Below are 21900 nucleotides of genomic sequence, written 5' to 3'. Positions count from 1 at the left end.
GAGGCGCTGGTTTAAGGTGAATGAAGCACATATGTGTGGAAATGTGTTCCCTGCAGACGTAAAGTTAAAGAAAGCAGGAAGCACGCAGGAAGACAAAGACGGGGCCTTCTGTGATGGCTTCCCAGGTGACAGGCAGCACTCAGACATGTTCTTCTTCAGAATCCTGGGAGGGGATGAAGTAGCCCATCCACGTCTCCACCAAAGCAAGGGCTCTTGCCTTTTGCTCCGTCCTTCCTGGCCATGCAGTTGGTGGAGGGACAGCGTTGCATGAGTGGTTCGGTGACAACGATGGACCTCCGGTGGCATGAAGAGTCCTGTCCTCTCTGTTTCTGTCTAAGTGTGCTCCGAATGTTTGTTTTTCAGGTGGCAGAGATAAACGTGGAGGTCCCATTTTAACGTTTCCAGCCCGCAGCAATCATGATAGAATACGACAGGAGGACCTCAGGAGACTGATTTCGTATCTAGCCTGTATCCCTAGGTAAGTTCCGTGTGGTTCGTGGTTACTCAGTGTTGCCACCGTCCCAAGACATGTGACTTGAATTCCAAGCAGACGAAACAGTATAGAACTAAAATCATGATCTTTCTCCCTTTTTATTTTAAAGACTCTGTTTTGTTTTGTTTTGTTTTGTTTTTTTAACATTTGTTTTTGAGAGAGAGCACAAGCAGAGGAGGGGCAAAGAGAGAGGGGGACAGAGGATCTGAAGCAGGCTCTGCACTGACAGCAGTGAGCCCCGTGTGGGGCTTGAACTCACGAGCTGTGAGACGATGCATGACCTGAGCTGAGGTTGGATGCTCAGCTGACTGGGCCACCTAGGCGCCCCTTGATCTTTCTCCTTATTTCCATTTTGTGACCATTCTGTCCTGTATACAGCACTTCTGGGTGTGGAGATGAGAAGCATGTGTCTTGCTTGAAGAGCTTCGTGTGGAGGTGATGGAGTTGGGACGCCCACGAGGCTGGGATTAGGATGTGGTGCTGGAGGTGGACGGTCATTGGTGAATCTGGTACCAGCACGCAGTGCGCTGTAAGACCAGAAATGGAATGCTGTTTCTAAAAATGTGTTTGTCTTCAGGCTCAGCTTCAGGGCTTTTTTTTTTTTTTTTTCTTTTTTTGAAGTGAATTTATTTATTTTGAGAGAGGGAGAGAGTGAGTGTGTGTGAACGGAGGAGGGGCAGGGAGAAAGAGAATCCCACGCAGGATCCACGCTATCAGCACGGAGCCTGATGCGGGGTTCGAACTCATGAACTGTGAGATCATGACCTGAGCCGAAATCCAGAGCCAGATGCTTAACTGACTGAGCTACCCAGGTACCCGTGAGCTTCAGTTTCTTAAAAGTATTCTCTTGGGGCGCCTGGGTGGCGCAGTCGGTTAAGCGTCCGACTTCAGCCAGGTCACGATCTCGCGGTCCGGGAGTTCGAGCCCCGCGTCGGGCTCTGGGCTGATGGCTCGGAGCCTGGAGCCTGTTTCCGATTCTGTGTCTCCCTCTCTCTCTGCCCCTCCCCCGCTCATGCTCTGTCTCTCTCTGTCCCAAAAATAAATAAAAAAACGTTGAAAAAAAATTAAAAAAAAAAAAGTATTCTCTTGATTTTGTGGCATGATGTTTGGTGGGGCTTTAAAAATCTTTACCAGGTGATATGCCACGTTTGGGAATCCCCATTCAGTTGGAGACCCCATTAGTGATAGGGTGGTTTAGTGTGGATTCTGAAGAACACTAAGAACAGGCAAAGCTGTATTTTCCAGGTGATTTTTTTTGGAAAAAGAATACCGCTGTGAAATAGTCCAGGGATTTAGGCATGTCTGCAGAAAAGAGATTGCGTGTGTTTGGGTTGGAGGGGTGTTTCCCTGTGAGGAAAAGGAAAGGCATGTGCTAAAAGGGGCATAATCAGCGTGCTGGAATACGAGGAGGCCAAACGAGGACGTGTGGAGGAGAACTCGGTCATTATATAGGCTACAGTAGACAGTCACGTTAATGAACGTGTTATGCAAGAGAATGATGAGAGCTGGTCAGTAGCAGCGTTAATGGGTTCTCAAAGGTGGAGGTGACTGTCATGGATCTGCCACAGCACGTGGGTTGGGACACTCCTGGCCTATTTAGGTTGACACCAACAAAGGAAGACAGCAGTGCCCATTTGTAACCCATCCTTGCTGTGGCTGAGGAAAGTCAGCTTTTGCTGTTGACGGTCTGGCCTGCTGAGGAAGTTGGTGGGTTTTCCGGTTTGGGCGTCCTTTATGAGACAGCAGTCATTTTGCATCATCAAGGACAAAGTGATGTATGGAAGAGCTCACTCTTTCCTCCTACTCTGGTATTTTCTTGGGCTGTTGAACTGTTGACACCGTGAGTTAGAAAGGGGTTTAGAGGTTTTGGTCTACTCGCTATCATTTATAAATAGCACTTACAGTTGACGAGCACCGTTTACGGAGTTCTTCTGTGTGCTCGGTACCGGACTCATGGTGGAAGAAGAAACAGAAATTCAGAGGACGGTGTAAAAAATAAATCTCTGCCAACCAAAGTGATACTCATCACATAGTATAATAAGAAAGCTGAATTTGGCATATATCCAGCTTAGTTTTGAAAACATTAACATAGTGGAATGGCTGTGTGTAACTTTGGCAACTTGCTATCTGGTTTTAAAATCTGTGTCGATTGTAAATATTAAAATTGGTTTTATTTCACTGACATTATACAAAAAAAAAAATTGATCCACGTGTATTTTGGATCATCTGCATGACCCACCTAAACTTACCAAACTTGGTCGTGGAAAGTTCTGAGCGTATACAAAAGTAGTGAGAATAGTGTAGCGAGCTCCAGCTTCAGTGATGATCAGATTTTGTCAGTCTTGTTTTTCTCTGACCCTCCCCCCCCCCAGAATATTTTATAAAAAACCCCAAGAATCCTGTCATTTCACTTACAGATACTGAAGCGTACTGAAGGGTGAACCTTCTGCTGTTGAGCACAGTCACTTTGTTTCATTGCCTGGGTTTGCTTTTGTATTTACGATTCCCAGTGACAGGAAACATCCTTTGCCTGACTTGGTAAATGATGAGATGAGTGGGATGAACGTGTAAATGACCCATTTCTCAAGTGATAGTGGGCAAATTTCACAGTGGTCCAAATAAAGAAAGGGGACAAAAAAATGAGTCCTCTGTGCCCTTTGCGTGGGTCTACCCGGACCAGACATGAGCTGCTCTGTCTCCCTGGAGTGCTGGGTAGCAGGAACATTGTTCTGGTTTAGCCAAACAGGAGGGTCCATAAAACCACTCTCAGACTAACGGTGTGCAGATTTTTTCCACTGGTGGGTTTGCTTGCGTTTAACTCTGATTATCTGTTGCTATAGTTTCAGAGGGGCGTGAATCATTCTGGGAGTCGTGAGACTTCTTTTACCTGTCTGTTACTCCTGGTGGTTTCTGGGATGTGAAGGTAGCTACCTTTTGCTGTCCCTCAAAGCTGGGCAGTCTCAAGGCCCTGCATTCCCGGATGTGGAGAAGTGTGCCATCCAAACAGCACGGGCAGCAGAGTCGGACCAGCTGTGACGTGTCCCAAGCACATTACTTTCATCAGTTTTCTGATGTACAGAATGTGGTAGTAACGTGGGATCATTGTGAGTAATGACTGAGGATACTTAACGTCCATGCCCAGGGCAACGCCTGACACAGGGTCGCTACCTCAGAAACAGTCCGATAATCTCCATCATCTCTACACACTCTTCCGTTTTCCTTCCTTTATTTTTCGTTTGGATGTGTGCTCTAGAGCTGGGTTATCTTGTTTTTCTTCTGCACGTGCTTCTTAAAAGGTGGCCCTCGAAGATCAACACGAAGTGAGCTGAGCAGTGCTGAGGAGTTTGAGGATTACTTGGGTCACCTTCTCTGCCCTTCCTCCCTTTTTTTTCTTTTTTTTTTTTTAAGCAATTGAAGTAATAGAGTAAATGTCATGGAATTAGTTTGCAAGGAAATTTTCCATTAACTGTGTGTAGGAGAAACAAGTCTCACTAGAAATTCTTGCTGGTATAATTGGGATTCCCACACAGTGATGAGAATAACCTCAGTCTTGGTACATCTCTAGGTGTTTATTGCTCTTATTGTTTGAAATACACGCAACTAATTATGTTCTAGATCGTCTTACCTTCTTTAGAATGATTTATAGTGGCTCCATGGATAAATCACCTCAACTCTCTTGTAACTGGTGAAGTAATGTGAAGACTTTTGACCGATTCATTCATGAACATTCACATAAAAAGCTACTTTCTTCGTCTAGAAACTGAAGAGCGTTTCTCTCTTTCAGAGACCAGCATTGAGAAGGGACCTTACTTGTATCTAAAATTGCCTTATCTCACAGATAAAATGAGGCTCTTAGGTGAAACTGCTGAAGTAACTGGTTGACGGCCGCATTTTCCCATGAGCACTGTCTTCCGGGAAGGGCCGCGTGGACCCCTTCCCTTGTACACAGCTGCCCGAATTGGTTAGCTGCTCATAAATACACCTGGGTTTGGGAGCCTGCAAATCTTCCTTTCTTTTTTTCCTTTTTTTTTTTCTCTCCATGTTTGTTTGTTTTGAGAGAGAAGAGAGAACGAGTGGGGGAGAGGCAGAGAGAGAGGGAGAGAGAGAATTCCAGGCAGGCTCTTCACTGGAGACGTGGAGTCCGATGCGGGGCTCAATCTCAGGAACCGTGAGATCATGACCTGAGCCAAGAACAAGAGTCAGATGTTCAACTGACTGAGCCACCCGGGTGCTCCACAAGTCACTGCTTTCTTAATAAGGACTGGCTTTTAACTGGGTAAAGAGACAGATTGTAAGGATGTGCACTCCCAGCCCAGTTCACGTGCTGTTTCATTACTTGAAAAGCCACTGGGTGGTTGGTTTGATTGTGGAGGAGGGTGGACAGTGAGTCCTTTTGTAAACTGGGCCAGCTCTAGTACCTTCTGGTTGTGGTGTTCCCTGACTTGTTCCTGTCGTTGAGCCTGGAGTTATTCCGGATTCCCTTTCAGCCCCTTTCAAGCGGAGGGTGCGGTTTTCTGTGCACGCTGTGTAGCGCTCTGTGAGGAGAGGCACAGGCTGCCGGAGAACTGGCCCTGATGTGGTGAGGGCCGATGCCCCGAGTGCAGCCCGGCAGACGGCACCCACTGAGGCCCGAAGGGCCCGCCTGCACTGCACAGTCGCCCTCCTTTGTTGTGTGGCTGCAGGTAGAGCATCCGCAGTGGGATGTCCCGTTGGAGCAGGCTCCCTCTGCTCAGGCAGAGCCCGAAGAAGTCTGGAATGCTCCCGGTGACTTGGGAGATTTTGGGAGACATTTCTGGAAGCCCCGTTTGCTTCTAGGATTTGTGAAGGAGGCCTGTGCTGTTCTCTTGTTTGTGGCCCAGGACCTACTTGAGACCGGGAGACATGATACCAGGAGGGTCGTGTGAGCCGAGTGTTAACTCATTAGGAGTTTTTATTCATGTGCAGTTGTAGACGGAAATGCATCAAAGCATTCCTAGCAGTTTCCACCTCTGAGTGAGGAGCTAGGCCGCTGATCAGCCTTGTCATCTCTTGGTGGATTTCCACACCATGTTTCTGGGGCCTGTGCTACCACCCACGCAGGGTCTGTCTCCACAGACTGTTTGGAATGTTTTGTGACACGCCTGTTACATGGATGTAGCTGTGACAGGAACTTTGCATCTGTGAAATTGGGAACAACGGCTACTCTGATGCATCAGGATAAGGAAAGGAATGGTGTCTACACGCACGCGTTCATGTGGGGAGGGGGAGGGGAAGGTAGAAGATGAACTTATGCAGTAGAACATGAAACTGGTTTTTTTGTTTGTTTGTTTGTTTGTTTGAGAGAGAGCGCAAGCAGGGGAGAGGGGCAGAGGGCGAGAGAGAGTGTGAAGCAGGCTCCACGCTCAGCATGGAGCCCGACTCGGGGCTCGATCCCACGACCCTGGGATCATGACCTGAACCAGTATCAAGAGTCAGACGCCCAGCCGCCTGAGCCACCCAGGCAGCCCAGCAATTGGTTTTAGTTTTGACTTAATTTATTTTCGCTTTTTTTTTTTTTTTAATTTTTTTTTTTCCAATGTTTATTTATTTTTGGGACAGAGAGAGACAGAGCATGAATGGGGGAGGGGCAGAGAGAGAGGGAGACACAGAATCGGAAACAGGCTCCAGGCTCTGAGCCATCAGCCCAGAGCCTGACGCGGGGCTCGAACTCACGGACCGCGAGATCGTGACCTGGCTGAAGTCGGACGCTTAACCGACTGCGCCACCCAGGCGCCCCTATTTTCGCTTTTTAACTTCACGTAAATGGTAGCAATTAGTTCTCTTGAGTTTTAATTTATGAACTGTAACTGTATGAATTTATAACTGTAAATGGTTACTAGTTTCTCAGGTGATTACCCGAGACAGGGAAATGTCAGGTGTCTTTCCTGTAGGCCCGTACGTTCACATTGGGTGAAAACCCAAGTTAGTCACCGCGCAGTTGGGGTCGTAGGTGTGATTCCAGGTGACCTCAGTGGCGGTCACGATCTGGCTCATGTCTGACCGGGATCAGCCGCCTGCAGGACTGCGTGTGTCCACCACAAGACAGCTAGGATGACGGCCCTTCCGCAAGGGTGAGCCTGCTCCGAAGTCTCTGGAGAGCTTCCGCATGAACACCGGAGTTCTCACCGAGTGTGACTGAGGATTTGTAACCTATCTTCAAGGGCGATTTAACTCTGGATATTCTTTATTACAGAAGTGCATTACATATATTTCCCATGTACCCAGGGGTTGAGATTTAATAGAACTACTAATAATTATGAGCAACTGGCTTTTTTGTTTGTTTAAACTTGCCAGAATGCGGAGGGGAGTGCTGAGGGCTGGTATGTCACTGCTGCAACCCGGTGAAAAAGACAAATAAGTCTCAGTATCACCATGAACATCTGTTTACCACCAAAACCCCACCAGAAGGGTGCCAAGGACCCTCAGGGAACCTCCGAGATAGCTCAGAGGCCTGAGCCAGTGAAAGGGGACAAAATGGGACATTGGAAAGTTCCAGTGCACTGGGATGGGTGGTTTCCGTACCTGGGAGGCTCTTGCGACTGCTGTTCTTTGATCTGTGACCTTCCCCACCTGGGCTCTGTGCACCTGTCAGGGGTCTGTCCCCACTGGTGCTCACCAGGGACCTTTGCTGTAATAGTTACTAGACAATGGGTGCGATCACTTAATACACAAAAGACGAGAAATTCCCTCCCCACCAGCCCACCTGACCGTACGGAGCCCCACAGACAGGAGTCAGCCTCACCTGGTGGGACTCAGAAAGGGTCGCGTGGCTTAAACCTATTTTTTCTTTCTCTCTAGTGAAGAAGTCTGCAAGCGAGGATTCACGGTGATCGTGGACATGCGTGGGTCCAAGTGGGACTCCATTAAGCCTCTTCTGAAGATACTGCAGGAGTCCTTTCCCTGTTGCATCCATGTTGCCCTGATAATCAAGCCAGACAACTTTTGGCAGAAACAGAGGACTAATTTTGGCAGTTCTAAATTTGAATTTGAGGTAACTTCCATGTGTAGCCAGACCAATTAAACCAATAGGTGTGGTTTCTTGAAAGTGGACTTTTCCTCCTCATTTTAGATATCAGATTTTTAAAGCCACATATTAAATGGGAGCTGCACATCTTGTTACATGTGGCATGTAAAATTAGTTATTGCGTAAAACAACAAAAATGGGTTCGTTTATCCCGTTATCCTACTGGATTATTTTTCCCGAGGGAGATACAGGCTCCAGTCCTCTTGGTTTTGGGTGGTGGGGCTGCTGAGGTACAGGGTGTGTAGCATAGGACAAGGTTCCCTTTTCGCCTGATAAAATAGCTTTACCTTCCAGTCCTGGTGGCTCTGTGTGGCCTCAGATTCATTATCCTTGCCTCTGTCTTAGAAATAAGGGAACATCGTGGAGACATTCCCAGCTTCACATGTCCGGAAGAAACGGAGTTTTTACCTTATCCTTGCTAAATGGAGAGAATGATCTGTTAGGTATTTCATATATCAGCTGTCTCACTTATGAGAAGGGAGATAGTCCTCTAAAAATGACACCGAGTGCCAAATTCAACAGCGCATACGGTCGCGGTCTCCCAGACGGTGCACAAAACAAAAGCCTCAGCCTGTTGCTAACTTAACTTCCCTTCCCACTGACACCTCTCCTTTAGCTACCAAGGCTCTGACAAGGCTTTGGTGCAGTTCGTGTAATGAAATGGTTATGGGAAGAAAGTATTCTGGCCAGCTTGAAAATTGATTCATGCCCTGTTCTGTAATAGAGTGTTTTCTAATAAGATGTAATGATTTTTGGTTGAATAGATTGCTTCTCTTAGCACCTTTGCCCAGACAGTAGGTTTTAGTGGTGTATTCATGTGTGTCGATAAGGTAAACAACAACAATAGTATTAAGCACATCACACAGTATTAATTCTCAAGCTTTATGTTACCTGTTAACTTCTCAAAGTGTTTTCACATGGGTATTACTTACATTTTAAAATCTTCTTCCGTGGTACCGATTTTCAATCTGATATCTGAGTTTAGTTTTAATTTGAAACTACATTCAAGAAATTTAGGTAAAAGATGAAACCAGTAAGCCCTTATTTTCACACGGTAAAGAGTGATTTTGGATGACAGTTGATTGGGTCTTATTATTTTCTTAACACAGAATTTAAAGCGGGTTGTCTTTAATTACACACGTTTTAAGCAGAAATAACGGTTTAGCAATATAATGCGTGCACGTTTTTGCTGGTCTAATTTTGATCTCTCCTTCTGGGCCTTTAAAGTTACCTGTACCAGCTTTTCTACTGAGCTTATTGTCTCTACATTGTTACCAGCCTCGGCCTCTCTCTGTGAAGTGATTAGATCCGTGGGTGTTATTAAAAGTCTGAGCAAATGAGACAGGAATGAACCTACAGTCAATTGCAGGCCAGCACGCTGGGCTGGGAGCAGCCCGTCTTTCTAGCTCAGTTTGTTGCTCTTTGCAGGTTCTCATGCCAGCCATCTTGGAGTCGATGCACTCCTAAGTCTCTCTAAGGCTGGAGGTGACAGAGGTGGGGCTAAACCAGCCTTTCTCTGTTTTGTTTTTTGCTTCTAGGCCACAAATCTTTTTTTCCTTTCACTTTGTCTTTGCATTTCATGACTCCTCTCCCACTCCCTGTGTTTCCCTTGAGGCACGGTATTGGTAGTAACCCTGCAGCAGCATGTGGTATAGGTCGGGTGAGGTTAATCTGATTTTTGCTTAGATTGTAAAGGATGAAAACTTCGTCACTGTTAGATTGGAAGGTACAACTCTTATACTAAGAACTGTGGCAGATCATTGCAATGAATGAAACTCTCCCTCTGTCTTTAGCTTTGTGACAGGAGTTTCCGCCCCCTTTCTGGCTACTTCTGTATATTCTGTAAAATTTTAAAAAGCCATTCATATCCCAGCATCCACTATGTGATGGGAGGTGAAGTTAGGACAGGGTGAGTGGTAATGGTGGTCCGGTGGGAGCGCTGTTTATCATTTAATGACCAGCTCACAAATCATTGTCCTGAGAGGGAGGACATTAGCTTGATGGTAGATAGGAGGAGGCCTCTACGGTGTTTTCTGTTGGGAGTGAGGTGGTAGAGTGGTGTGCATGAGAAAGAGTGCATTGATGAAGTAAAATTGGTAAATCCTCTGCTCTGTTTTGCAATTTAAGACATTTCCTGGTAATTGTGCCTAAGATAGTGGGTTAATTTCCACATTCTTGGAAAGAAATCCAGGCTCTTTAGCTCTCCTGAAATACTTATCCTGTAATTTTAGGAGTTCTGACTAACGTGTTGCTCTACTAGATTTATCTTTCGCTGACTATACTGGTAATGTTTCTTTCATCTACATTTATTTTTTATGGGGCCAGAACAAGGTATGTTTTCTATAGATTAAGTTTGAAAATCTCTGAGTAAGTATTGCAGGTTGCATTATGATAAGGCCACGTAGACTTGGTTCATCTTCTCATACATGATTTTTTTTCCTCTTAAGACAAATATGGTCTCTTTAGAAGGCCTTACCAAAGTAGTTGATCCTTCTCAGCTCACCCCCGAGTTTGATGGCTGCTTGGAGTACAACCATGAAGAATGGATTGAAATCAGAGTTGCTTTTGAAGACTACATTAGCAATGCGACCCACATGCTGTCTCGGCTGGAGGAACTTCAGGACATCCTAGCCAAGAAGGAATTGCCTCAGGATTTAGAGGGGGCTCGGAATATGATCGAGGAGCATTCGCAGCTGAAGAAGAAGGTGATTAAAGCCCCCATAGAAGACTTGGATTTAGAGGGACAGAAGCTGCTGCAGAGGATTCAGAGCAGCGACAGCTTTCCCAAAAAGAACTCCGGCTCGGGCAACGCGGACCTGCAGAGCCTCCTACCCAAGGTGTCTGCCATGTTGGACCGGCTGCACTCAACTCGGCAGCACCTGCATCAGATGTGGCACGTGAGGAAGCTGAAGCTGGACCAGTGCTTTCAGCTGAGGCTGTTTGAACAGGATGCCGAGAAGGTAAAGGAGCAGGGAGAGGGAAGCTAAAATGAGGCCTGGAGGGGGAGGCCTCCTGGCTCACTGGGGCCGGCAGCCAGGGCCGCCTTGGTCGGGAGAAAGGGCCAAGGAAGGGTAAGCCACTCTCACGGCGTTGTTTCAGAACTCGCCAAGCGTCACTTCAGACATCCGCCCTAAGTCTCCCTCCCTGTTTTCCTCCTTGGGCGGGCCAGTGCAATTTTAGGAACTCTGAGTTATTAATTACTGGCAGTTTGCTTTAGGATAGCCGTAGGACGAATGAGAATGGTATCTTGAGTTAAAAGAGTGAACATTTTATAGAATTATGTTATTGAAAGCGATAATTGTGTACATGTTTTGCTAATAACTGCTCTTCACTCCTCTCTAGGTAGTGACAGAACACCGTTCAGATCTATCACTGAGTATGTTTTTAAAATAAAAGATGAATAATGTGTTAAGAATAATGGCTTCTGGGAAATATGGGCAGTGATTACTGACGGTCTCCTTTTATTCTTGTGCTCCAGACAAAATAACCCGTCCAAGCAAATGTTTGTGTTACAGGCTCAGTCTTAGCAATGTGGAAACACTTATTTATAGGACTGTGTTGTAAGCCATGAATATGAGTGAATTGATCTCTCTTAATTTGAGCCCATTGAATTTTTTTCATGGACAGGAGAATATTTTTAAAGCAAAAACCAAAAACAAAAAAACGGTATCACAAACCTTTGTTTCAAACAGTGACAAGCCACTGCCGTTGTTTGGTAAGCTTTTAATATATCTGTCAATGTACTTCTGTTTAAAGAAGTGCCTTGTCAAAGATGCTAGAAAATCTTCCTTTCAATTACTAGAAAAACAGGTGACTGTCTGGGATTCTGGTTCAAGTCATGATACCAGGACTAATTGATAGTTACTCCTTTTTCCTTAAAGGTTTTCCTTGTAAACAGCATAATTGTCATCCTTTTCCAGGTAGTATCTGTATTGACCCTTGAGAGGGATGTCATCATTAAATTTTTTTCCCCAGTCCTTTTTATTTTTATGACAGATTTCATTGTTTGCATTTGCACAGCTTTTAAAATACTGTTTGCACTAAAGCGCATATGATTTGTAGTCACTGGAATTGCTGTCAGTAATCTGTGGGCATCGCAAAACTGGTCCACATACCTGTAAGTCCCTAATTTCACCCAACAGGTCTTTAATTGAAGAGCAGTGCTTTCATCAGCCTGAGGGATTTGAATACCTCCTTAAAGAGTAGCATCTGCTCCTTACATCCTCGTCAAAGGAACAGTAGACATAAGATTTTCTCATAGACCCTGCAGGTTCGGAACTGCTTACTTTGTAGAAGTCAAGGATCTTTTGGACCCAAATCCCCGAGAGGTTATCAAAGGAATGACACTGCCCTTGATTGCCTTGGTCCTGCTCCTGGGCCTGTGCCAGTCGCTTCTCTTCTGGAGTGATTTCAGGTTTTTTTTTTTTTTCATTCTGGTAGATGTTTGACTGGATCACACACAACAAGGGCCTGTTTCTGAACAGCTACACCGAGATTGGGACCAGCCATCCTCACGCAATGGAGCTCCAGACACAGCACAACCACTTTGCCATGAACTGTATGGTAAGACGCTGTCAGAACAGACGTAGCTTGTGTGTGCGAGTATTTTAGCAGACGGGCGGTGTTTACACAGATGGTGTCCCAGTGCACTGCCAGGAGGCCGTGCGGGGCCTTTGGAGCTACCGATTCGGTGGTCGCAGCTGACCTCCAGGTGTGGGAAGTTCTCAGTGTTGGCGGTATCCACGGCGTCTTTTAAGTTTTAAACGAGCAAAAATGTGAAAACAAGCAAACAAACCGGTAAAACTTGAACCGGTTACTTGGCCGGTTCAACGTGGATGATTTTGATGCTAGCTCGTGTGCTGTCCCTCTTAGGAGCCTACAGGGGCCCCAGAAAGGCTCCTCAGTGACCACGTGACTCTCCCGAGAGCCACTGTCACTGTGCTGGCTGCCCTTCCCGAGGAAGAAGTAAGCCAGCCTGCCTGCCGTCTGCCTCGGGGCGCACTCCAGTTCTCCTGAAACGTGACGTTTCCTTCCAAGCTGAACTGAAGTAGTGGGGTCCGGACATGAGCCGTGCCTGGAGCTCCCTGGCTCTGTTTGGGGTTGATGCCCCCGATTCCCGTGGCCTGTCGTGACCAGATGGGGGGTTGTTGTAGGACTATTAAGCAAAACAGCAGAAGACCAATGAATTTTAAGTAGCACTTGTGTTACATTTTTGGAGTTACTATAACGAAAATATTCTATATTCTATAGAATATATTCTATAGCATATATATTCTATATCCTATAGCATATATGTTCTTTCTATAGACAGTTAAGCTTCTAGAAATTTTCTTTTCAGGGACAAAGAGTTTTGGTTTGGACTTTGAGCCAGTCTGTGAGAATTAACCACTCGTGGACCTTATAGCTTTTTTTTTTCTTTTTTTTTTTTACAGAGCACTGAAGCAATATAAAGATGGGCTTTTTTTATTAATTAAGATACCACTTAATTGAAGTTTGGTCAACTAAATGCTCCAATTTAGGTAGTTTCAAAGATAACATTTAGCAATAAAATTTTTGTAGTAGACACCATCAGAAAAGTTTGATACTGTTCTAGGGTTTGAGGTAAGAGAATTTCTGGTTTAAATGACCAAACCTGGGCATAGATGAGGAGAGCCAAGATGTTACCTTTGGAGGAAGCTTTTTAGAATATCTTCCCAAGAAATTTTTATCAGGTTTTCAGACCATTCTGACCCTGCAGCTACAGGCAGTAGGCATGCAGTCCACTGTATCACGTGCTTTAAAAACAAGAAATGCTAACATATTCTTCAAACAAACGAGGACACACAATGTCTTCTCACCCCACCCACCATTATTAGTGGCACATTTAGGATCGAGAAGATGTGAGCGTGGTGTGGAAGGCAGCAGTGTGGGGCGGGAATGCAGAGTTTTCTCATCTGTAAAGTGGGGATTATAGCTGCCTTCCCTGGAGTTCTGTTATTTTATTTCCTCTCTATCTGTAAAATACTAAGATAATGCTGAATACGTAGTAAGTAAGTACTTGATAAATGGTGATTATTAGCAGTCGCGTTATCACCAATTAAAAGCACTGTTAAACTTTGGTGAGCACCTGAGTGGCTCAGTTAGTTGAGCGTCTGACTCTTGATTTTGGCTTAAGTCATGATCCCAGGGTCGAGGGACTGAGCCCTGTGTCAGGCTCCGTGCTGGGTGTGGAGCCTGCTTAAGATTCTCTCTCTCTCTCTCTCTCTCTCCTCTCTCTCTCTCTCTCTCTCTCTCTCTTCCTCTCTCTCTCTCTCTCTTCCTCCCTCTCTCTCTCTCTTCCTCCCTCTCTCTCTCTCTTCCTCCCTCTCTCTCTCTCTTCCTCCCTCTCTCTCTGTCTTCCTCCCTCTCTCTCTGTCTTCCTCCCTCTCTCTCTGTCTTCCTCCCTCTCTCTCTGTCTTCCTCCCTCTCTCTCTGTCTTCCTCCCTCTCTCTCTGTCTTCCTCCCTCTCTCTCTGTCTTCCTCCCTCTCTCTCTCTCTTCCTCCCTCTCTCTCTCTCTTCCTCCCTCTCTCTCTCTCTTCCTCCCTCTCTCTCTCTCTTCCTCCCTCTCTCTCTCTCTTCCTCCCTCTCTCTCTCTCTTCCTCCCTCTCTCTCTCTTCCTCCCTCTCTCTCTCTCTTCCTCCCTCTCTCTCTCTCTTCCTCCCTCTCTCTCTCTCTTCCTCCCTCTCTCTCTCTCTTCCTCCCTCTCTCTCTCTCTTCCTCCCTCTCTCTCTCTCTTCCTCCCTCTCTCTCTCTCTTCCTCCCTCTCTCTCTCTCTTCCTCCCTCTCTCTCTCTCTTCCTCCCTCTCTCTCTCTCTTCCTCCCTCTCTCTCTCTCTTCCTCCCTCTCTCTCTCTCTTCCTCCCACTCTCTCTCTCTTCCTCCCTCTCTCTCTCTCTTCCTCCCTCTCTCTCTCTCTTCCTCCCTCTCTCTCTCTTCCTCCCTCTCTCTCTCTTCCTCCCTCTCTCGCTCTCTTCCTCCCTCTCTCGCTCTCTTCCTCCCCTCTCCCTCTTTTCCCCCTCCCTCTCTTCCCCCCTCCCTCTCTTCCCCCCTCCCTCTCTTCCCCCCTCCCTCTCTTCCCCCCTCCCTCTCTTCCCCTCTCCCTCTCTTCCCCCTCCCTCTCTTCCCCCTCCCTCTCTTCCCCCTCCCTCTCTTCCCCTCTCCCTCTCTTCCCCTCTCCCTCTCTTCCCCTCTCCCTCTCTTCCCCTCTCCCTCTCTTCCCCTCTCCCTCTCTTCCCCTCTCCCTCTCTTCCCCTCTCCCTCTCTTCCCCTCTCCCTCTCTTCCCCTCTCCCTCTCTTCCCCTCTCCCTCTCTTCCCCTCTCCCTCTCTTCCCCTCTCCCTCTCTTCCCCTCTCCCTCTCTTCCCCTCTCCCTCTCTTCCCCTCTCCCTCTCTTCCCCTCTCCCTCTCTTCCCCTCTCCCTCTCTTCCCCTCTCCCTCTCTTCCCCTCTCCCTCTCTTCCCCTCTCCCTCTCTTCCCCTCTCCCTCTCTTCCCCTCTCCCTCTCTTCCCCTCTCCCTCTCTTCCCCTCTCCCTCTCCCTCTCCCCCTCCCCCTCCCCCTCCCTTTCCCATGCTTATGTGCTCTCTTTAAAATAAAAAAGAAAATTAAAAACTCTTAAAAGTATGAATGATGTCTTTTTTTAGGTCTATTTTCTGATTCTTTACAATAAACTCATATCACTTTGCTAAGTTGAGATTTTTGTTAAAAAAGAGCAGGGTAACTGTGTGCCATGCTGGGTGGCAGCCAGTTCCAGGCCCCGTCCTGCCCCTGGCCCGCCACAGTACTGTGAGTGCTTGGTGCCTGTCTGGGGCATTTAGTGGTGCAGAGCAAGGGCCTGGTAACTTCTTGTGCTACCTGCAGTGTGTTAAACATTTTTTGACAAAATGAAAATGCTGGTCATCAATATGCACGGTCGATAGTCTCTAAAGAAAGTGTGCGAAGGGACACCAACGGTTGGGCTCATTGTGTGTCATGGATACTTTTAACAGCTGTGACAGTAAGAACTAGCGGCAGGTACCGTGACGCAGGGAATTCTACGTTGCCGTATTTGTGCAGAGGGAGTTTCTTGGACTGCGTGCCACCACGTTCCTTTTTCTGTGTTGCCAGTGATGCGGCGATGGGAAGGGTCTGATCCGTAATCCGCAGACCGGCACTCCCTACGCAGAGTGCAGTCTGCTTGAGGATACGAAAGGGTGACACAGGACACGTAAGGCCATCTCGGTGGGAGTGAATACCCTCAGGTTCCCATGGCGGGGCCATCCGAATGGGGAGCTCTGCTCTGGACTCCAGCAGAGGGCATCTGCTCATTCTCTTCCCGCAGGCCTTTGGGGTTGATTTCCTCTTTAACGATGCAAACAAAGCAAAAATTAGCATTTACAGTAAAACCTTGGATCGGGAGTAACTTGTTGTGTGAGTGTTCCGCAAGACGAGCAAACGTTTCTCACAAGTTTTAACTCGATAAACGAGCGACGGACGTCTGGCAATACAAGTAGTTCGTGACCCCAGATGTCACACGATCCCAACTGAGCCAGCGGCTCTTAAAATCCACTTCGGTATGCAAGCCCTTTGGATATCACGCGTGTTTCCAGAATGGCCCGCAGCTAGAGAGACAGAACACCTGTGAGAAGGGGAGCCACTAGTTTTGACTAAAGGATGCTGGTCAGAGCACTATTGCCATAAGAGCCGGCGAGGACTGTTTCCCACGGACTGTGACCTTGGCTGACTGTCGAGCTCCGCAGGTGCCCTCTCTCCCTGCACATCTGTTAGCTGATTCTAGCCTGCAGATGTGCCCAGAAAAGGAACTCAGAGGCTGGAGTCTGTGGCTGGAGTCTGATCCCAGAGTACCCTACCTAGTTCAGATTTGGGTGAAAATGGAGGGGAAGAACGGACAGGTGCACAGCTGCATTCTTCAGGGTGCTCACTGGGTGGGCTGCAGACCAGGTGGCAGTGAGGAGGCTGCTACAGGGGGTGTGGCAGAGGGACAGTGGCCCAGAGGACCACGCGAGAGGGGAGGGGAGGGGAGGCCAGAAACGTGGAGAGGGGTCTGGATAGGTTGGATGATCAGATTTCACGGCTGGATAGGGAGGGAGGAGCCAAAGAAAGAGGTGTCTTGGTGGGTTTTGGGGAACTTCTAAGAGGAGCAGCGTTGTGATGAACTAACTGCAGCTGGGGTTTGCTGAAGGTGCACGCTCCCCACTGCTGCCTTCCCTGGAATGGGAGCCTCAAGGACGACTGAAGGTGGAAAGGGGAACAGCATAGTGAGAACTAATTTGGGGAGAAAGGGGTGTATGTTTTTCAGCCTCACAGTAAACTGGTAGGCTTGAAGATGGGCACTTCACGGAGTAGAAAAGCTTGATTGAAGGTGTGCACGCAGCGTGGTTCCTTTCGTGCCTCGGTTCCTCTTCCGTGGAGAAAGTGGATCCGTTTCCAGAAGGTTCTCTATTGGCCCCAAAGCGACAGGCGCCTGGAGCTCGTGTAGACAGGAGAGCTTGTTTCCACACAGAACAACAGCCCATGGTTGATCCGTGTGTAGTTTCTGGGTTCTAGTTAAAACCTGCAGCGTTGGGTTTTGTCGGTTCTGGGTGACTGCTTCACAGTGGGCTTGCCATCTGGACCCTTTTCAGGATTCGAAGCCAGCGAGTGAGTCAGAGTATGTTTGTGCGCCCACTTGTGTACTCTGTTGCTTTGTGCCTAACAGTCTGCCTCTCAGCTAGTTGATTTGTAATTTTGCAGTTTTAAAAATAGAAATTGAAACCAATGCTTAGAGTTTATGGAAATCAGATAGCAAATATGTACACTATTTTGTACCAGGTGATTCTGCTGTTCAAAATATAACTGAAGTTCGTGGGCTGTGTTTCAGAAAGCGCCATCCTCTGTGTTTCTTAGAAAGAAGCTTCCTGTCCGCCTTCCCTCACGAGCCCTCTTTCTCTGCCCCTTTTGCAGAACGTGTATGTAAACATAAACCGCATAATGTCGGTGGCAAATCGCTTGGTAGAGTCTGGCCACTACGCCTCTCAGCAGATCAAGCAGATTGCGAACCAGCTGGAGCAGGAGTGGAAGGCATTTGCGGCAGCCCTGGATGAGCGGAGCACCTTGCTGGACATGTCCTCCATTTTCCACCAGAAGGCTGAGAAGGTCAGTGCCCGGGCCCCACGGCCCACGGGGTGGTGACAGGAGGACTTCCTCCTTCGATACCCTCCCAAGTCCTTGGAGGACTTTTGTGTGACCCTTATAGTGCCTAAGAACATGAGCTCTCAAGCCAGGCTGCTGGGAGTTAAAACCCCAGCTCTCTTACCTGGTGCTGTGCAATCTTAGGCAAGTTACTTCACCTCTCTGTTTCTTGGTTTTCTTGTTTGTAAAGTGGAACTAAAAGTATGTGCTTGAGAGGAGTGATTTATCACATAAATGAGATATTTCATACTAGGTGCCCCGTGTAGTGCCTGGTAAGTAGTGTAAGTACTGTAAGTACTAATAAGAGGTAGCCACTGTTCTTGTTCCCTCTTCTCCCTTCTCCCCACTCTACTTCCCTTCTTCCTTCTTTCCTTCCTTCCTCCTTCCTCCTTCCTTCCCTCCCTCCCTCTTTTCTTTCTCTTTCTTTCTTCTTTCTTTCTTTCTTTCTTTCTTTCTTTCTTTCTTTCTTTCTTCTCCTCCCCCTCCCCCGCCTCCTCCCCCTCCCCCTCCCCCTCCCCGCCTCCTCCCCCTCCCCCGCCTCCTCCCCCTCCCCCTCCCCCTCCTCCTCCTCCTCCTCCTCCTCCTCCTCCTCCTTGCTGTCACTTTTAGTATTCTGATTAGGGTGATTTGTCAGCAAGTAACTGAATGCCTGATTATCAGGTTTAAATATCAGGAGTTTGCTTTTCTCACAAATCAAGAAGTTGCAAAGTGTAGAGAGTTGTAGCCATACAGCCATGTTGGGGTCGGGTCTGCTCCTCCCGGGTTTGTGCCGCAGTTCCTGCACCTGCACCCTGGTGTCCACCATAGTCCGGGATGGCGGTGCCGGCCACTTTTATCAGGAAAACATTAATTTCAGAAGGTCCCCTACCCCAGCACACCTCACCTCCTTTCCCCTTGAGTGGGAGTGGGGTGTAGGCCCGTGCTCTGGCTGCGTGGGAGGGTGCAAGAAGGCGGACGTGGCTTTTTAGCCTCCACAGTAGTGGCCACGCTCTGCCAGCAAGGGCTCGGGCTGACAGACGACTTTTGGGAAGGCAGTTTACAGTGTCTTTCACATTTATTAAACTGTATGGATTTGAACTTGACACTGGCTTCTTTAGCTGAAGTGCTGGTCAGAAGACTGTGAGAGGTCACATGTGCCTCTGCTCATAGAACCCCCACAGCTCTGCAGTCCTCCAGCGCTTGCTTAAGCAAACGTACCCTGAAATACACAAGGAAGTGCTTCGCTCATGACTCAGACTTTAATTAGTGGAAAGCATGCTGGGCAGTGAAATACCTTTTTCAAGATGTGGAGAAAGAACACAGGACTTTTAGCCAGTAGGAAGGCGTATGGGAAAGAAGCAAGTGGTTGCCTGATGTTAAAGGAAAAATATTGATTGGGGTCATTTTTTGTGGTGGGCGGAGACTGCATTCATAGGGATCTGTACTGACGCTGTTAAGAAGGAAATGGTATAATCGAGAAACTGTCTCTGTTGAGGAGTGAAGTCAGTAAACGTGAGATAGAGTCCCAGCTTGCCCAGGGTTTTGGCAAGGTAGCTAGAATGTTGCACAAGACCCTAATTAGTAGTGATCTTGACTCTAGAAACCTTTCAAATATGAAGCAGAAGAAGAAACTGAATGGTATATAAAGAGAAAAAAGTCTTTGTGGCCTCACGTGAAAGCTGTGAATAGGGGCTTCGGGTTCCAGTAGTCCGATTTTTCAGCTCCCTGACCTATGCATTTAACTGGCTTTATGATAAAGGGGAAACAAAAGCCCACACACAAAAACAGGTTTAAAAAAAAAACAACACAGGACCCCACCCCCCTTCTGCAGAAAACAGCACTGTGCTCACCTCTGGTTCCTGTCTTTGTCCAGGGTGTGGTGTATCATTCACTGGACGTTTTTGTAGGTGGGAAGATGAGCCACGTGGTCTCCCGCACATATGTCACCTGGAATCGTCACGTGTTCTGCAAGAAGTAGAGTGGCAGTGGGCTCTCAGAAAGTTCCATTAAGCTGATATGAATAGATGTGAAACAGGACAACCTATGCGGTGAATGGCAGAGGGTCTGAAGCATAGTAACACACAGGGAAGGTCCCTTTCGTGAACGCGAGCCTGGGTGTTCTGTTTGGATAAAATGAGTGACTGTAAATTATGGATTTGAAGGAAACTGGACTAGATGAATACATTATTGAACACAATATTGTGGAATCCTGTGTAAACATGACAGTGCTTGAGGTCTCTGTGTGTATCCAGTAGCCAGAGATGAAGCCAAATACAAGTTAGGGTCAGAGTGGCCTGGTGAAGAAAGGGCCCAGCATCTCTGATGGACCTTGGCTGAGGCCTGGCCAGGCAACTGAAATGTGGAGGTGGGGCAGTAGGGCCTCTGCAGAGACTTTCTTTACTCTCAGGTAAAGACGTGTTGTGGATCTTCCCCCTTTACTGAACAAAAGTAAGATCTTTGAAATTCTGATGTGTGAGGGAAGCCCACATCTACTAAGTAGTTTTCCTCTTTGCGGAAGAGAAATGGGTTCAACTTTGTTCTTCTTTTTTTTTTTTTTAACGCTTTGCCTTCCAGTTATGCTTAAGCTGTTTTCATAAGCTCAGTTGGGAGAGGACCAGAAACTTGGACGTCATGAATTAGGTTTCCAATGTAGCCACCTCTTTGACCCCCATCCAGACTTAACAGTAGGAAACTAAATCTGATTAGGGAGTTAGGGAGGCACAGAGCTCAAATATGTGACCCCCATGGTTAATGGCTTTACCAAAGGAAGCAGCCTTACCCGTAAGGATTACGCTCCAGCGAGGGAGACGTGTGCCTGGAACTGCCCAGCCACACTCCTCTGTGGTCCCGGTGGGTGTTCTCGTGTTGGTGTCTGCCTGTGGTTTTATAGATGTAAGTCTTGAGGTGCAAACTGGGTGAGGAGAACATTGCATAGATGGCACGCCTCCTGAAGACGTCTCAGCCATTCATCTCATAGTCTCATGTCGCAATTAGAATCTCAGTTTGCAGACACGGAGACAGGACCACAAGACCAGCAGTCTTACTGGTAGATGGTGTTTAGGGGCTCTAGCCTTCACTTCTTTTGGTCATGTGGCATATCCACTGAATTGTCCCTTCACACTGAGAAGCTTTCATAGCAAATGTCATTAGACTTAACAGTTTTGTAGAACAAAGAAAGTGACTTGATTTTGCTACACCTTAGCGCCCTAAGACGCTATTTAAAAAAAATGCTCTAGGGGTGCCTGGGTGGCTCAGTCAGTTAAGTGTCCTACTCTCGACTTCGGCTGAGGTCATGTTCTTGCGATTCATTAAATCGAGCCCTGTGTCAGGCTCCGTGCTACGCCTGGAGGCTGCTGGCATTCTCTCTCTCCCTGTCTCTCTGCCCTTTACCCTGCTCGCTCACGCTCTATCTCAAATAAATTAAAAAATACATTAAAAATTAAACAGATGATCTCGGGTGTGAGGGTGATCCGGCTGCGACATCTGTCACCCCACTGATCCCCAGGGTTGGCCTGGCTGGCTCGGCGGGTGTGCGCTTCCTCCCTGTCCCACGTGCATTTCTCCTGGAGATGCACGCTGCGTTGTCAAAGAGGGTGACTGTTCCCGATAGAGGAGGCTGTTGTTTGGTCAGGGGCATACCCGTAGCTGTGCTCTCCTGCTGGGACCCCCACACAAACCCTCAAGGTCCATTTGTGGAAAGGAGGGTAGTCAGACTCCCAAGGCTCCGCATGTCCCAAGGCACATCCAGATGACGTGCTGCGTGTGGCAATCTGCCTTCCTTTAAAACAGACAAGAGAGCTGCACTGTCCGGTATGGTAGCCAGTCACCATATGTGGCTACTGAAATTACTTAAGGCTTAGTAAGAAGATAATGTAAGAATAAATGAAAATTTCGTACAGTGTCCACATTTCACACACTCCATAGCAACGTGCAGCTAGTGGCTACTGTACTGGACAGCACAGATACTCCTATCCATCACTGCAGAAAGTTCTGTTAGTGCTGGTCAAGGTTCACCTTCACAGTGAACCATAAATCTGATGACCTCATTTTCTCTATGACTTTGAGGGCCTCTATAATTTGATAATAGCCAAAAATAAAGTAACAACCAGCATTTGCATAGTTCTTTAGAATTTACACGGCTCTTTAACACAAGATGTCATTTCATCCTTAAATCAGTCCAATGAAGTCGATGGGGCTGGTG

The 21900-nt window shown here is 47.4% G+C and overlaps 1 protein-coding gene across 1 annotated transcript in view; it reads left to right on the top strand.

The window, feature by feature from the left end:
• Window positions 1–21900, top strand: part of TRIO (trio Rho guanine nucleotide exchange factor) — a 234770-nt gene that overhangs the window by 10163 nt on the left and 202707 nt on the right. The window contains exons 2-6 of the mRNA XM_047094013.1: window positions 364–478; window positions 7310–7502; window positions 9983–10495; window positions 11976–12098; window positions 17493–17684. Coding sequence (XP_046949969.1) covers window positions 364–478; window positions 7310–7502; window positions 9983–10495; window positions 11976–12098; window positions 17493–17684 — 1136 coding nt within the window. The remainder of the gene's footprint in view (window positions 1–363; window positions 479–7309; window positions 7503–9982; window positions 10496–11975; window positions 12099–17492; window positions 17685–21900) is intronic.

This window comes from Lynx rufus, unplaced genomic scaffold, assembly GCF_022079265.1.
Source record: "Lynx rufus isolate CCGP_SWC_20201006 ecotype Redwood Valley unplaced genomic scaffold, mLynRuf1.p SCAF_1, whole genome shotgun sequence".
In the NCBI taxonomy this organism is placed as follows: Eukaryota; Metazoa; Chordata; class Mammalia; order Carnivora; family Felidae; genus Lynx; species Lynx rufus.
Note: the sequence above shows the minus strand (reverse complement) of the source record. Positions and strands in the feature narration are given on the sequence as shown.